General features: G+C 48.4%; 1 protein-coding gene across 1 annotated transcript in view; it reads right to left on the bottom strand.

The window, feature by feature from the left end:
- LOC140426255 (uncharacterized) overlaps positions 1-17,380 on the bottom strand; it is an 85,452-nt gene that overhangs the window by 16,533 nt on the left and 51,539 nt on the right. The window contains exons 10-11 of the mRNA XM_072510780.1: positions 9,605-9,684; positions 4,322-4,480 (exon numbers count right to left, since the gene is read on the bottom strand). Coding sequence (XP_072366881.1) covers positions 4,322-4,480; positions 9,605-9,684 — 239 coding nt within the window. The remainder of the gene's footprint in view (positions 1-4,321; positions 4,481-9,604; positions 9,685-17,380) is intronic.

Genomic DNA, 17,380 nt, shown 5'->3' with positions numbered 1-17,380 from the left:
GGTAAAAGATAGCTATTTAGCATTAAGCCCCATGTCTATTAAATACCATTTTAAAACTCACTCATAAACTCAGGTCATTTCAAAACACACATTCAGCATGCAAAACATAGCTTCAACAGAACACAAACAAATAGATTACAGCATTCTTATTCAGCTAACAAATACATTTGCAAGATAAAGTGACCACGGACAGGGCAGGCTCCGTGACAACAGCATTGAACCTAAGGAGTCATTGTCTTAACAGTCAAGTCAGCAATAATCCAGTTCAGGCTGCTTGTGATAACGGCACTGAATCACATTCCAGAACACACATAAGAATTCATTTATGAAACATTTCAAGTTAATGTTGCACATTAAAGACAGACAGCTAACTGTCAAATCAAACTTATTTGTTTCTAACCCAAACCAATTAGGATTACATAGGGGTATAGCTAGATGGCTAAAGGCAGATATGATTTAGTATAACCGTGTAAGTTCGTACGGCCATATTCCATTCCGGAATCAATCTATACTTTGACTTAACTATTCGCTGTCTCTCTGTCTTTCATATTTAACTTTCTAACTCTGACTTTTGAGTTATTGCAAGCTGTTTGCCGTAAGCAAGAAAATCATTTCTGTATTATTTGAAAGTTGAATTGTCTACAAAATTGCTTCTCTTAGAGTCATTTTGCTAGCTGAACTTATTAGAGAATAAGATTTAAATGATTCTCAATTGTAATCGATAGAGACAAATAAAACTATTCATATTTGCACCTAAGAAGTGTTAACTCAAATTTCTACTGCGTTTTAGTGATTGCAAGTGCCACTATATCCACGTGCAAAAGGACTCAAAGAGAAGCAATTTTGTAGACAATTCAACAGTCTACACTACCCCACTACCTTACCTGTGGACAGGAGCCCAAATTCTAGCTGCAGTCTCTGACGCTCTTTCGAAAGCCCATCACCCGGAGACTCCTCACATCTCCTGTTCACCTGTAAAATTTTGCCGACCAGTCTGTCTAACTCAGTCCGCTCAGCCTTCTCCTGATGGGCCCGAATTGAGATGAATTCCCCCCCTGATAACCGCCTTCAGTGGCTCCCAAACCACCCCGCCAAAACCTCACACATATCATTGATCCTTGTATATCCCCGAACCCCGAATGGCCTCCCTTACCCGCTCACACGCCGTCTCCTCCCCTAGCAGCCCCACATCCAACCTCTATTGCGGGCGCTGGGCCTTTCCTTTGCTAACTTGCAAGTCCACCCAGTGCAGGACGCGTTCTGACACCACTATTGCTGAATATTCAGCATCTACCACCTCAGCCAGCAGCGTCTTGTCCATACACCTTATGCACATGGGAGTAGAATGAGTATCCCTTACTCCTCTGCCTCCCAAATCTCTATGGATCGACCCCTCACCATGTGCTCCATGAACCCCCAGAGCTCCTTCGCCATAGCTGATACCTTCCCAGACCGAGAACTCGACTGATCCAACCACTGAAATCTCCCCCAATAATCAGTCGATGTGAATCTAGGTCCGGAATCTTCCCCAGTACCCATCTCACAAATTCAACGTCAAAGTAGTTCAGGGCATATATATTTACCAAAACCATGGCCATTCCCTCCAGCTTCCCACTAATCATAACCTTGTGGTATTATAGGTATTACGGTACCCGAGAGGTTGAAGTACCATTGGTAGAACCTATATGCTAGCCATTGGCTAGAGTGCATAATAGCTCCGCCCTGATAGGCGGGGTATAAGAACCCGTGCCGTCCCAGCAGCCCTCATTCTGTACCTGAGCTGCTGGGGGAAACACATAGTTTATTAAACCCTTCAGTTGTACTACAACCTCGTTTTAGTGGTCATTGATCGTGCAGCAAACATATCTAACCCCCCGGGTCCGCTTATATATTCCCCACCCCACCTCGAATGCCGCCCGCTTATTAACCAAGATCGCCACCCCCCCTTGTTTTAAAGTCTAGACATAGAATTTACAGTGCAGGAGGCCATTCGGCCCATCGAGTCTGCACCGGCCTTTGGAAAGAGCACCCTTCTTAAGCCCACACCTCCACCCCATCCCATCCCATCCCAGTAACCCCACCTAACCTTTTGGGACACTAAGGGCAATTCAGAATGTCCAATCCATCTAACCTGCACATCTTTGGACTGTGGGAGGAAACCGGAGCACCCGGTGGAAATCCACGCAGACATGGGGAGAATGTGCAGACTCTGCACAGACAGTGACCCAAGCCGGGAATTGTACCTGGGACCCTGGAGCTTTGAAACAACTGTGCTAACCACTGTGCTATCGTGCCACGCCAAATGGAACACCTGTCTAACCCATCCCTTCCTTAACTTAATCTGATCCCCCACCTTCAGATGCATCTCCTGCAACATGGCCACGTCTGCCTTCAGTTGCCTCAAGTGCACGAACACATGGGCACTTTTGACTGGCCCATTCAGTCCCGAACATTCCACGTGACCAGCCTGGTCAGGGGGCACCCCGTTCCATTACCATGATGATCAACCATAACCTCTCCTAGGCCAGTCTTCTGCCCATGTCCCGCACCTCCCGCCCTCGGGCAACCACCATCATCAACCCTCCTCCTCTTTAAAAGTCCCCTCCCTATCAGCAGTATAATTTCCACCCCCCCCCCCCCCCACCCCCACCCCCACATCAATCTTCAGCTCACCCACCCGCTTTGCTTCCGTGAACTAGCCCGCCCAGCTAGCCTGGCAGCCCCCGCCCATGGCCCCTAGCATCCTATCCCCACCGATTCCTGTCCCCCCGCTCTTACTGCAAACAGTTAAAACAAAGGCAAGATGTAAAAACAAACAAGCCATCCCTCCCAAGGTCCGAACACCAAGACCCACCCATCATCCCTTAACAAAGAACTGTAAACCAGCCTAACCCCAAAAGAAACAGAAAAACGAAAAAATGAAAAAAACCCGAACACCAAACACCCAAAGTTTTTCACAGTAGAGTAAATGCACTCCAGTTCTCCTCCATCAAAGTTCAAGGTTCTCCTGCTCATGCCAGTCTATTCTCCTTCATGAAGTCCACTGCCTCCTACGCCGAGCCAAAGGTCACCCATAGGTGAGCCGGATACAGTAGACCAAACTTAACGCCCTTCTTGTACAGGGCCGACTTGACCTTATTAAAGCTCGCCCTCCTCCGCCAGCTCTACCCCCAGGTCCTGGTACACACGAATCTCGCGCCTTCCTAGGCATATCGCCTCGTCTGCCTAGCCAACCTTATCCAGGAACCAATGCAATCGTACCATCATCGCCTTCGCTGGCTCGACCCCTGGGCTTGTGCATCAACGCCCTGTGGGCTTGATCGACCTTCAAAGGCCAGTCAAACGCACCTTCCCCGAGCAGCTTCTTCAGTATCTTTCCAACATAAGCACCCGCATTCGTTCCTTTGCTCCCCTCCGGCAGATCCACGATCAGATGTTCTGCCTACGAGAACAGTTCTCCAAGTCCTCCACTTTCTCCAGCAGTCACTTCTGCTGGTCTCGCATCAGTCCCATCTCCGCTGCCATCGAGGTGGACTGTTCCTCATCTCCCCCACTAGTTCCTCCAACCTCTGCATCGCCTGTCCCTGGGCTGCCAGTCTCGTCTCCATGCGGTCAACCACCACCTTGATCGAGTCCACCGCCCGGGCCAGGTCCTCCAAAAATTTCCTTCCACTGCTGGGTGAACCTCTCATTCAAGAAGCTCACCAACTGCTCCATCAACCACTGGGCCGGCAGGGCCGCTCCCTTTCCTGCCCATCCGCCATCTCCACGTGCGTTGCCCGCTCCTCACTCGCCTCAACCAACTGGTTTGCTTTGTTCCAGGCACTTCTGGTCCGCAGCTCCATAAATTAGAGGTCACTCTCTTCTGCTTTCACTCCTACACCTTTTCCTCCACAATTCCTGCTACAAACCGGTGTAAAGGCCACAAAAAAACCACCATGGGCGGGAGCTGACAAATATGCAACCGTTCACTCCATGGCCGCCACCGGATGGCCTAACTGCATCTAAGTTAATCACTTCAATTACTTCTTGTGGTGAAGAGTTCCATGTTCTAAATACGGAGTTTCTCCCAAATTCCCAATTGGTTTTGTTAGTAACTATATGGACCAATATTGGTCTTGCCCGCAAGTTGAAACAGCTTTTCTTCATTTACCTTATCAAACAGTTTCATAACCTTAAAGATCTCTAGAAGATCACCCCCTCTTGCCCAAGCCTTTTCAGATAGTTACAGCATGTCAATTAAAGAGAATGGGATTTAACCAAATTGTGGTCTGCCATTACAGCAACCAGCATTTACAACTATCTGATTTCCAGACATTACCTTTTTTATTTGGTGGATCTAAATCCAGATCCTGCAACGAAGAAAAGTCGTCATCTGAGCTTATGTCAACAAGACTGAGAGTGGAACTTAGATTGGAGTCAGAATCTTCACTGAGTGACTGGGTCTTGGGTTGTTTCTTTCGGTACGGTTTCCTCATGTCTGAAATGATGAGAAAAATCAGATAATGCCTCATTTAAATGAAAATGTTTCTAAACGACTTAGTATCTTTACTTATAAAGCAAAAATGATGCTGCCATACCTACAAAAAAAACAAACAAATTCTGGCAAGGGTGTCCTCCCTTTGGGACCAACCGACTCCCATCTAATAGCAATGTTAGGAAACAATATATAACTAAGCTTAATTTATACTTGAACTTGGGTATTCAGAAAGGTGAAACTTGATTCTAGTTTCATTTTGATTTTTCTTTTTAAAAAAAAATTTAGAGTACCCAATTCATTTTTTCCAATTAAGGGGCAATTTAGCGTGGCCAATTCACCTATCCTGCACATCTTTGGGTTGTGGGGGCAAAACCCACGCAACAAGGGGAGAATGTGCAAACTCCCCACGGACAGTGACCCAAGCCAGGAATCGAACCTGGGACCCTGGTGCTGTGAAGCAACAGTGCTACCCACTGTGCTATTCTCCCTGTGTCTGCGTGGGTTTCACCCCCACAACTAAAAGATGTGCGGGATAGGTGGCTTGGCCACACTAAATTGCCACTTCATTGGAAAAAAAAATAATTGGGTACTTTAATCCTCTCTCTAATCGCCTTATTAGCCAACAATCCACTTCAAATCTCCACTGCAGCCGCTGACGAACACCCTTCCATACACAGGACACGACGCAGCACGTGGTCCGACACCACAATCACTGAATACTCCGTTCCAAAGACCCCCGCCAACAACATTTTGTCCATGACAAAAGAAAATGATCCGGGAATGCACCTGATTAACTTGAGAAAACAAAAATTCCTTTACCCTCTGCCTACCAAACAGCCACAGATCCACAGCCTCCATCCATTCCATCAACCCCAACAGTTCCTTCGACATCACTGACAGCCTCAAGGACATGGGACACGACCAATCCATCCTTCCCAAGGTCAGAGACTGTATTGAAATCCACCCCCCATAATCAACCCTTTTCATGAAATCTACATCATCCCAATTCAGGGCATAGACATTTCACCAACATCACAGGCACCCCTCCAACTTCCCACTCACCTTCACATACATACCCTCTGGATCCCCCACTATACTGCTAGCTGAAAAAGCCACCTTTTTACTAATCGCTACTGCATACCCCTCTTCTTCATATCTAACCCCGATTGAAACACCTACCTCACCCACCTTTTCCTCCGTTTAGTCTCGCAACCCTCAGTTCCGTCTCTTGCATAAACAACACATCTGCCTTTAAACTTTTTAAGTGAAGAAAACATGAGACCACTTGATCCACCCATTCAGTCCCCGAACGTTCCAGTAGACCAGTCTGGTTGGAGGGCTCCATGCCCCTATCCCACCCTCATCAGCTGTGTTCACTTTTCAACTGACTTCTCCAGACCCCAGTCCATCCCACATCCCAGGCCTCCGCATCCCCAACACAAAAACACAAGATTCCACCTCCCCAAGCCACTAACAAAGAAAACTAGCACCACCAACCCCCCTCCTCCTCCCTCCACAACTTTTCCCCCCCACCTCACTCCCATTAACTAGCTTCCCTGCTAACAGGATGGCCCCCCATCTGAGGCAACCGACCCCCCATTGCAAAGTGCCCTCCCCTCCCCCCTTGCCCCACTCAATCCATGTGCCGAACCAAGCCCTGTCCCCCCTCCCCTTTGCTCCCACGTTGCCCACCAAATCCACACATTTTATATTACAAACCACAGTGCCCCCAAAATGGGGAGGCAAAAAAGGTACAAAACTCTACATAAATAACGTGGAAAGGTTGAGGGTGCTAGGCCTTTTCTCATTAGAGCGGAGAAGGATGAGGGGCGACTTGATAGAGGTTTATAAGATGATCAGGGGAATAGATAGAGTAGACAGTCAGAGACTTTTTCCCCGGGTGGAACACACCATTACAAGGGGACATAAATTTAAGGTGAAAGGTGGAAGATATAGGAGGGATATCAGAGGTAGGTTCTTTACCCAGAGAGTAGTGGGGGCATGGAATGCACTGCCTGTGGAAGTAGTTGAGTCGGAAACATTAGGGACCTTCAAGCAGCTATTGGATAGGTACATGGATGACGGTAAAATGATATAGTGTAGATTTATTTGTTCTTAAGGGCAGCACGGTAGCATTGTGGATAGCACAATTGCTTCACAGCTCCATGGTCCCAGGTTCGATTCCGGCTTGGGTCATTGTCTGTGCGGAGTCTGCACGTCCTCCCCGTGTCTGCGTGGGTTTCCTTCGGGTGCTCCGGTTTCCTCCCACAGTCCAAAGATGTGCGGGTTAGGTGAATTGGCCAATGATAAATTGCCCTTAATGTCCAAATTGCCCTTGGTGTTGGGTGGAGGTGTTGAGTTTGGGTATGGTGCTCTTTCCAAGAGCCGGTGCAGACTCAAAGGGCCGAATGGCCTCCTTCTGCACTGTAAATTCAATGATAATCTATGATTAATCTAGGACAAAGATTCGGCACAACATCGTGGGCCGAAGGGCCTGTTCTGTACTGTATTTTCTATGTTCTATAAATGCAATTAACTGCACAACGTGATAGCAAAATCTAAAACCAATCAAACAACCCCACGCAAAAACATCCAATTCCCTTCCTGGAATCCAACATCTCCAGTCCATTACACAGATGAACCCAACCAAAAATCCAATGTCCTCAAGCATCCCCCAATCTATGATCCCTGAAAAAGCTGCTAGATTCCTCTGGCTTGTCGAAATAAAGCTCCTGTCCCCCATGTGTGACCCACAGACGAGCCGGGTACAGCACCTTGTTCCTGTAGAGAGCCTCCTTGACCTGGTTAAACCCAACCGGCCGCTTGATTAGCTCTGCTCCCATGTCCTGGTAAATACGCACCATGTGGCGTTCCCAGGTGCACTCCTGTGTCTCCTTTGCCAATTCAGAATCTTCTCCTTATCCAGGTACTGATGCAGCCTCACGACGGTCACTCTTGGCAGCTCTCCCACTTTCGGCTTCCTCCGCAACGTCCTGTGTGCCCGTTCCACTTCAGAAGGGTATTCAAAGACCCCTCTCTCCACCTGTACTCAAACATCTTGGCCACATACTTCATGGCCTGCGTTTCCTAGATCCCTTCAGGCAGCCCCACGATCCTCGGATTCTGCCTCCTCGAATGATTCTGCAGGTAATCAGCCTTCTCCCTCAACTTTTTTTGACCCTCTACCATCACCAGCATTTCAGTTTCCAAAGAGGTCAAACAATCCTCATGGTCAGACACCGCTTCCTCCACCTTCTAGACTGACGCATTCTGCGCCTTCAGCTTCTGCTCTACTCTCTCCAAGGCAGCCCGAATCGGCTGTGCCACCATGACCAGATCTTCTGATACTACCGTCCTTTGTTGCTTGAACTCAGAATTCAGGAATGCCGCCAACTGCTCTGTTGACCATGCAGCGGGCAACTGTGTCACGGGTCCATCCTCCATCTTTTCTCTTGCTGCACCACGCAAGTCCTCTTGGTACGTATGTTGCACTTCATTTATCACACTCACTGTTTGGTAACTCTTCGACATGACCCACCGAAGGAGAATACCTTCATCTTTCAGATTCCAGGGGCAGCACGGTGGTGTACTGGTTAGCACTGCTGCCGCACAGCGCCGGGGTCCCAGGTTCGATCCCGGCTCTGGGTCACTGTCCGTGTGGAGTTTGCACATTCTCCCCGTGTTTGCGTGGGTATCGCTCCCACAACCCAAAGATGTACAGGGAAGGTGGATTGGCCACGCTAAATTGCCCCTGAATTATTTATTTGAAAAAATCTTTTAAGGTTCTCGCTTTTTCCACCTGCCAGAGGCCTGGAAAACAAAAAGGGCCAAATAATTCAACCTCCGGCAAGAGCCACCTATGTGTGCCCACTCCATCCATGGCCACCACCTGAAGTCAACCTAGGGCAAGTACAGTGTAAAGATTAACCTGTGCTTATTTAATAAGAAATGAGAGAACTTTTGTCCATCTCTTTCTTGAGCTTTTGATAGGGATGGGAGGTCTATAGTTATTTCAATATGGGATTTAAATTATCCCCTTAGTTCCCACATCAGCGGAGCTAAAAGTGCCTTTGTAAACAAGTGGATTTCCTGATGGAAGCAGCAAATTTGGGAGAAAGCCATCTATGATGTCCAAAACCAGGACAAGGAGCGTAGAAGCCATTAGAAACTAGGGGTGTTCCTGATTTTTACATCACTAAGCACAAATGCAGATAGGCCAAAACAAATGAAGGGATCCCTATGAAATCTCATACTTTGAAAAAATAGCTGGGACATCGAAGAGAAATAGTGATTCTGGAGGGCTGTGGCATACTTAGTTTGAACATCATTAGATGTTCAAATTTCACTTCAAACGTTAAGGGTCTCTACAATGATTGCAACAACAGTCACAGAATATGCTGTTTGTGATGATGACATTTTAGTAACATAGCAAGGTACAGAATCTTTTTAAAAAATATATAAACTTAAGAATATATAAACCCAATTAATTTTTTCCAATTAAGAGGCAATTTAGCATGGCCAATCCACCTACCCTGCACATCTGTGTGTTGTGGGGCGAAACCCACGCAAACACGGGGAGAATGTGCAAACTCCACATGGACAGTGACCCAAAGCCAGGATTGAACCTGGTACCTCAGCGCCGTGAGGCAGCAGTACTAACCACTGTGCCACCCCCAAAGGTACAAAATCTTGATTGGATAGATTAAAATATGGAGCTGCAGCACCGATGATGGATTTGGGAGATGACATGCTCAAGGTCTTTGGAGAACAAAAGGAAATTTGAAGGAGAGATGGTAGTTTTCCAGTACATCAATTAAAAGTATGTTTCTGAGGGAGGGTTGATAATAGCACCTTTGCTATTATCCTTGGCATGGGTGGCACGGTAGCACAGTGGTTAGCACTGTTGCTTCACAGCTCCAGGATCCCAGATTCCATTCCTGGCTTGGGTTAATGTAAGCCCACTTGTGACAATAAAGATTTTTATTATAAAGAAAAGGAAGAAGACAATTTCTGAGGGCTAAGTAATAAGAACCCAACGGGGCAGTTGTAATGAATGGGGGGGGAGAGACCTGGTTATAATGTAAGCTAGGTTTTCTTATACATTAAGCAGCAGCTTGCACAAACCTGGTTTTGATGGTGTACTGGTCTGATTGTCAGCCAAACGCATGTTTCTCAGTTGTTCCTTCAAACCAGCAACTGTGGATCTAGAAAGAATTTCAGCTCCCAGAATTAGCAATGAATTATGCAAGGTATTATAGTTGCAATGGTACTTGTCCTTACATAATAATAATTAGTGCAGAATCATATTTTACCAATCTACTGTAGATAAAACTTTGTGGTTTCATTAATATTCAACTCTTCAGTGACTATCCTACAAAGATTACAGAAATTCTTGGGCAGATGGAAATGACCACAATTTAAATACAATAATTTCAATAATATGAACTTGGAGTTCATATGGTAAACCTGTTTGTGCTCTGCTACAGCAACCTATGAATTCATTTAGAACACGGAGTAAAACTACATTGCTGAAAGGCCAATGTGGATCAAGGGGAAAACCCTCCAGTCATTAAATCACACTTGGCACAAAGTAAGATGATTGTGCTTATTGGACGTCATTTATTTCAGCCCTAGGACATCATTACAGGAGTTCTTCAGGGTAGCATCCGAGGCCCAATCATCTTGAGTTGCTTCATTCATGACATTCCATTCCTTCGATCATAAAATTAGAGGTGGAGTTGCCCGCTGATGATTGCAACGTCCAATGCCATTTATAATATCTCAGAATGAAGCAGTTTGTACTCCTATGTAGGGGATGAGGCAACATTCCGGCTTGAACAAACAAGTAGCAAGCAACATAGAAGTCAACGCCAGACAATTGTCATTTCTAACAAGAGAATGAAACCATCTCCTTATGACATTCAGTGATATGGCCATCCCCAATTTCTGGGATCGCAAATTAAATTGTTTCAGTCATGGCTACTAGAACAGGTCAGAGGATGGATATTCTGCAGCAAGTAGTTCATTTCCTGACTTCCCAAAATCTCTTGATGACTGTGATGAATACTTTCCACTTGCCCTGAAAGGTGCAACGATACTCAAGAAACTCAACATCATCCATGATAAAGTTGACTACTTGATCAACACTTAATCCTAAACATCAATCCCCTCCATTACTAAAGGACCTTTGTTGCACAAGCTACAGGATGCACTGTGGCTTTTCATGTGCACCGCTACCACCTAAAACATCAACAAGAAAAGTGCATTAGGATGACATCACCTCCAATTCATGCACTACCCTGACTTGGACATATATCACCTTTCTTTCATTGTCGCACAGCATTGCGTGAGCACCTGCATGGTTCAAAAAGGTACCCCACCACAATCTTCCCGAGGGAAACTAGGAATGCACAATAAATAAAACCATAGAAAAGTTACGGCACAGAAAGAGGGCATTCAGCCTATCATGTCTGCGCTGGCCAAAGAGAAAAAAAAAAATAGAAACTAGCCACTCATTTTAATCCCACTTTCCAGCTCCTAGCCCATAGCCTTGCAGATTACAGCACTTCAGATGCAGATCCAAGTACCTTTTTTAAATGAGTTGAGCATTTCAGCCTCAACCACCAATTTCGGCAGTGAATTACAGATGTCCACCACCCTCTTTTTGGGTGAAAAAGATTTTTCTCATGACTCCTCTAATCCTTCTACCAATCACTTTAAATCTATGCGCCTTGTAATGATTTCTCAGCTAGGGGAAACGAGTCTTTCCGGTCTACCCCATTATGCAACTCAATTAAGTCACAACTAGGCCTCAGTTCTAAGTAAAAAGAGGTTATGACCATACAAGTACAAAAGGATAACAGTTCAGGTCGCACACCCTCATGTTACGAGATCAAGACTTACAATATGGCTCATGGAAAGCCTTACAGAAGCAAGTCAGACAAAGCTGAGTTCCAGTTTCCCGTGCCACATGTATCAACCCCACCACCACTGTCACCCCCACCCCATCAGGCACGGGGTCGAATAATGCATTTTGCCTCGTGTCTTGCAGGGCCTGCCGGTGATGGGGTGGGCCCTTCTGGTGGCCCCCGCGCCCAGCCACAGCCCCAGGAGCCAAGCAGCGATATCGACACAGAGTTGACTCATATGCCCGAAACCCAGGACACCCTGGAGCTCCAATCCATTGTTTTTTTTTTGTAAAATATTTTATTAAGGCATTTGTGATTTTAGAACAGTAACAGTAAACAATATACAAACAATTTTAAACATAGTGCAAAGATCCTCTACCTCCCTCACAGATCCCACCTTCCTAAAACAGTAATCTAGACTAACTCCTCACCCCCCCCCCCTCTGCTGACAGTTAATTTTCTCTGAAGAAGTCGACAAACGGCTGCCACCTCCGGACGAACCCTAGCATTGACCCTCTTAGGGCAAACTTGATTTTCTCAAGAGTGAGAAAGCCAGCCATGTCATTGACTCAGGTCTCTGATTTCGGGGGCTTCGAGTCCCTCCATGCTAACAATATCCGTCTCCGGGCTACCAGGGGGGCAAAAGACGTCGGCCTCTCTCGCCCCCCCCGGACTCCCGGGTCCTCCGATACTCCGAAAATCGCCACCTCTGGACTCGGTGCCACCCTTGTTTTTAACACCGTGGTCATGACAGGGCAGCACGGTAGCATTGTGGATAGCACAAATGCTTCACAGCTCCAGGGTCCCAGGTTCGATTCCGGCTTGGGTCACTGTCTGTGCGGAGTCTGCACATCCTCCCAGTGTGTGCGTGGGTTTCCTCCGGGTGCTCCGGTTTCCTCTCACAGTCCAAAGATGTGCAGGTTAGGTGGATTGGCCATGATAAATTGCCCTTAGTGTTGGGTGGGGTTGCTGGGTTATGGGGATAGGGTGGAGGTGTTGACCTTGGGTAGGGTGCTCTTTCCAAGAGCCGGTGCAGACTCGATGGGCCGAATGGTCTCATTCTGCACTGTAAATTCTATGATGACGTCTGCAAACCCCTGCCAGAATCCCCTCAGCTTCGAACATGCCCAAAACATGTGAACATGGTTTGCTGGCACTCCCGCACACCTGTCTTACTTCCCAAAAAACTTGCTCATCCAGGCCACCGTCATGTGTGCCCGGTGAACGACCTTAAATTGTATCGGGCTGAGTCTGGCGCATGATGTGGACGTGTTGACCCTGCTTAATGCAATCCGCCCAGAGACCTGCCTCTACCACTCCCCTTAACTCCTCCTCCCATTTGTGCTTTAGCTCCTCTGACTGCGTTTCCTCTGACTCCATGAGTTCTTTATAGATATCGGAGACCTTCCCCTCTCCCACCCATACTCTAGAAATGACCCCATCTTGTATCCCACGTGGTGGTAGGAGCGGGAAGGTTGGAACTTGCCTTCGCAAAAAGTCCCGAATCTGCAGCTATCTAAACCCATTCCCTCCCGTAACTCAAACTTCTCCTTTATTTCCCTCAAACCGGGGAAGCTCCCATCTATAAACAAATCTCCCATCCTCACGATCCCTGCGCTCTGCCATCCCCAAAACCCTCCATCTAGTCTTCCTGGAGCAAACCCTCCAGTCCGTTGTTGACACAGATTTCCCGTCACAGCCATCTCCAACACCCTTCACCATCACATAGACATTTACCTCGGTTGGGCATTTTAGTGAAGTGTCTCCTGGGACACTCTGCTGCGCACCTCACAGATGTTCCTGTACATCAGGTGGATGTAGGAACTCCGGAGGGGTGGGGGGGGGGGGGACGGGACGGTCAGAGGGTGGGCCAACCTCAGGGACTGGTCAGAGGGCGGGCCAACCTCGGGGACTAGCTGCCGTCCAGACTGGTTTCGGGCTTCTGGAGCGGACAGTCCAATCGACTGTGGAGGTGCCGTTGCAGACCAGGAACTACATGAGGGGTTGTCGGCGAGCAGCCTGCACTTGCAGGCGCAGGTGGAGGAGTCCAAACACATGCAGCAGGAGGTGGTACCAGCCATGCATGTCACCCAGGCCAGCACCACTCAGGTGGGGTCCATGGTGGGGCCTTGGGGGTGAGGGTTGAGGCTATGGATCACCATGTGCAAGGCCTGGGGCATTCTTAAAATCCACCTTCATCCCCTCCACCAATCGAGCCAGGTTTTATCTTAAAATCCACCTTCAACTCCTCCACCAATCGAGCCAGGTTTTATCAATGCAGTGGTTCCCAGTTCCGCGCCACTTGAATACCTAGGTACCTGAAATTCGTCCCCACCACCCTAACCAGTAGCTCCCCAAATGTCCTTTTCTGCCTCCCTACATTGATCAGGAACACCTCACTCTTTCTCATGTTCAGTTTATATCCCCAAAACTGACCACATTCTCCCAAGATTTCCATAAACCCCCCAATACTGCCCATCGAGTCCGAAATATATAGTAACAAATTGTCCGGGTATAGCGAAACCCTATGCTCGGAATCCTCCCACCACCGCCCAATCCCTTTCCAGTCCCTCAATGCCCTGAGCGCCATTGCCAAGGCGAACAGCATTGGGGAGAGCGGGCACTCCTGCCTCACCCCACATTGTAGCCCAAATTACCCCAAACCCACTTGGTTTGCCGCACGCTCGCCACCAGGGTCTTGTACAGCAGCCAGACCCAATTCACAAGCTTCTGCCTGAACCCAAACCACGTAACCTCAGATACTCCCACTCTACCCGGTCAAAAGCCTTTTCCACGTCCATCGCCACCACTACCCCAACCTCCTGCCCTGCCAAGGGTATCATAATCACATCAAGTAACCTCCGGACACTCACCAACAACTGCCTCCCCTTCACAAAACCCATCTGAGCCTTCCCAATCACCCACTGCACACAGTCCTCAATCCGCGATGCAAGCACTTTTGCCAAAAGCTTGGCATCAACATTCAATCGTGATATCGGGTGGTACAATCCACACTGCTCCAGGTCTTTATCTTTTTTTTTTATAATCGGGGCGATGGAAGCCTGTGACAAGTAGGGGGTGTGTGTCCCCCCACCTCATTTATGCCCTCACCAACAGTGGCTCCAGTTCCACTCCAAAACGTTTTGTAAAGCTCTACTGGGAACACGTCCGGCTCCAGGGCCTTCCCTGCCTGCATAGCCCCCTGCCATCCATCACCTCCCTCAGCCCCAGGCTCTGAACCCGCCCCTCCTCCGCCCTGGGAAACTGCAACCTATCCAGAAACCCCTGCATTCCTACTTCCCCCGTTGGGGGTTCCGACTCATGAGCCCCCCATAAAAAGCCTCAAATACCTTTCCCCTCTCGTCCCTCACTCTACCAATCTCCCTTGTCGCTGCTTGCTTCCTCAACTGATGGGTCAGCAGCCTACACGCCCCCCCCCCCCCCATACTCGTACACCACCCCTCTGGCCCTCCGCAACTGCCCTACCGTCTTCCCAGTCGACACTAATCCAAACTCTGTGGATCCTCTTGTCTCTCCTTCAGCAATCCCTCCTCTGGTGCCGAGTACCTCCTGTCCACCCTCAAGATCTCATTTACCAGCCTTTCCGCCTTCTCCCGCTCCACCCTTTCCCTGTGCGCCCAAATCAAATTAATGCCTCCCACAATGTGGCGCCTGTGACCACCCCGGTATTGTTCAACTCCACATAGCCCCGAATAGCAGCCCTCACCTGCTCTCAACCACCTCATCTGGACAACACGGTGGCATAGTGGTTAGCACTATGGCTTCACAGTGCCAGAGTCTCAGGTTCGATTCCCGGTTTGGGTCACTGTCTGTGCGGAGTCTGCACGTTCTCAGTGTCTGCGTGGGTTTCCTCCGGGTGCTCCAGTTTCCTCCCACAAGTCCCGAAAGATGTGCTGTTAGGTAATTTGGACATTCTGAATTCTCCCTCATTGTACCTGAACAGGTGCCGGAACTAGGGGCTTTTCACAGTAACCTCATTGCAGTGTTAATGTAAGCCTACTTGCGACAATAAAGATTATTATTATTATCTGCCAACAGCCCACATCCAACCTCCATTGGGCCTCCCCATGAATCATCCGCAAACAGACCCAATTAAGCATTTGGTCAGAGACCACAATCGCCGAAATCTTGAGTCGGCCACCTGCACCAGCAGCGTCTTGACCATCACGAAAAAAATCAATCCGGGAATACACGCGGTGCGCATGGGATTAAGAAAAGCTCCTTCGCCTCGGCCTCTCTAACCTCCGCGGATCAGCCTCCCCCATACGCTCCATGAACAACCTCAGCTCCCTAGCCACTGCCAACCTCCTCAACGACTTCAGAGCTGACCAGTCCAGATCAGCGGTAAACACTTACCTGGTGCCTTTTTCGGTCCCTCTTTGCTGTTTTAAAAAAAAAATTAGCGTTTTAAGGCGGGAACAGGAAGTTCGACCAGCGGACTTCTGGGAAGACCCTCACCAATAAATTCTGGTGGAGAGGAAACCCGAGACACTACACGTGTAGTGTCTCCCACCCGCCCTCCTCCTCTAACCTAATAATAAAACCCATTGGTGTGAGGTAAGTACCATATTTTATTATTATTATTATTATTTTTTTAAATTTAAGTTGGTTGTTAGCCAGATCTTGGTAGAAAGTTAGAGGGATGGCAGGGAAGGGAGTGCAATGTTCCTCCTGCAGGATGTTTGAGGTGAGGGATGCCGTTAGTGTCCCTGCTGATTTTACCTGCAGGAAGTGCTGCCATCTCCAGCTCCTCCAATACTGAGTTAGGGAACTGGAGCTGGAGTTGGAAGAACTTCGGATCATTCGGGAGGCAGAGGGGGTCATAGATAGCAGCTTCAGGGAATTAGTTACACCAAAGATTGGAGATAGATGGGTAACTGTAAGAGGTACTGGGAAGAAGCAGTCAGTGCAGGGATCCCCTGCGGTCGTTCCCCTGAGAAACAAGTATACCGCTTTGGATACTTGTGGGGGGGGGGACTTACCAGGGGTAAGCCATGGGGTACGGGCCTCTGGCACGGAGTCTGTCCCTGTTGCTCAGAAGGGAAGGGGGGGAGAGGAGCAGAGCATTAGTAATTGGGGACTCGATAGTCAGGGGCACAGATAGGAGATTTTGTGGGAGCGTGAGAGACTCACGTTTAGTATGTTGCCTCCCAGGTGCAAGGGTACGTGATGTCTCGGATCGTGTTTTCCGGGTCCTTAGGGGGGAGAGGGAGCAGCCCCAAGTCGTGGTCCACATTGGCACTAACGACATAGGTAGGAAAGGGGACAAGGATGTCAGGCAGGCTTTCAGGGAGCTAGGATGGAAGCTCAGAACTAGAACAAACCGAGTTGTTATCTCTGGGTTGTTGCCCGTGCCACGTGATAGTGAAATGAGGAATAGGGAGAGAGAGCAATTAAACACGTGGCTACAGGGATGGTGCAGGCGGGAGGGATTCAGATTTCTGGATAACTGGGGCTCTTTCTGGGGAAGGTGGGACCTCTACAGACAGGATGGTCTACATCTGAACCTGAGGGGCACAAATATCCTAGGGGGGAGATTTGTTAGTGCTCTTTGGGGGGGTTTAAACTAATGCAGCAGGGGCATGGGAACCTGGATTGTAGTTTTAGGGTAAGGGAGAATGAGAGTATAAGAGGTCAGGAGCACAGATTTGATGTCGCAGGAGGGGGCCAGTGTTCAGGTAGGTGGTTTGAAGTGTGTCTACTTCAATGCCAGGAGTATACGAAATAAGGTAGGGGAACTGGCAGCATGGGTTGGTACCTGGGACTTCGATGTTGTGGCCATTTCGGAGACATGGATAGAGCAGGGACAGGAATGGATGTTGCAGGTTCCGGGGTTTAGGTGTTTTAGTAAGCTCAGAGAAGGAGGCAAAAGAGGGGGATGTGTGGCGCTGCTAGTCAAGAGCAGTATTACAGTGGCGGAGAGGATGCTAGATGGGGACTCATCTTCCGAGGTAGTATGGGCTGAGGTTAG

This window comes from Scyliorhinus torazame, chromosome 7, assembly GCF_047496885.1.
Source record: "Scyliorhinus torazame isolate Kashiwa2021f chromosome 7, sScyTor2.1, whole genome shotgun sequence".
In the NCBI taxonomy this organism is placed as follows: domain Eukaryota; kingdom Metazoa; phylum Chordata; class Chondrichthyes; order Carcharhiniformes; family Scyliorhinidae; genus Scyliorhinus; species Scyliorhinus torazame.
Note: the sequence above shows the minus strand (reverse complement) of the source record. Positions and strands in the feature narration are given on the sequence as shown.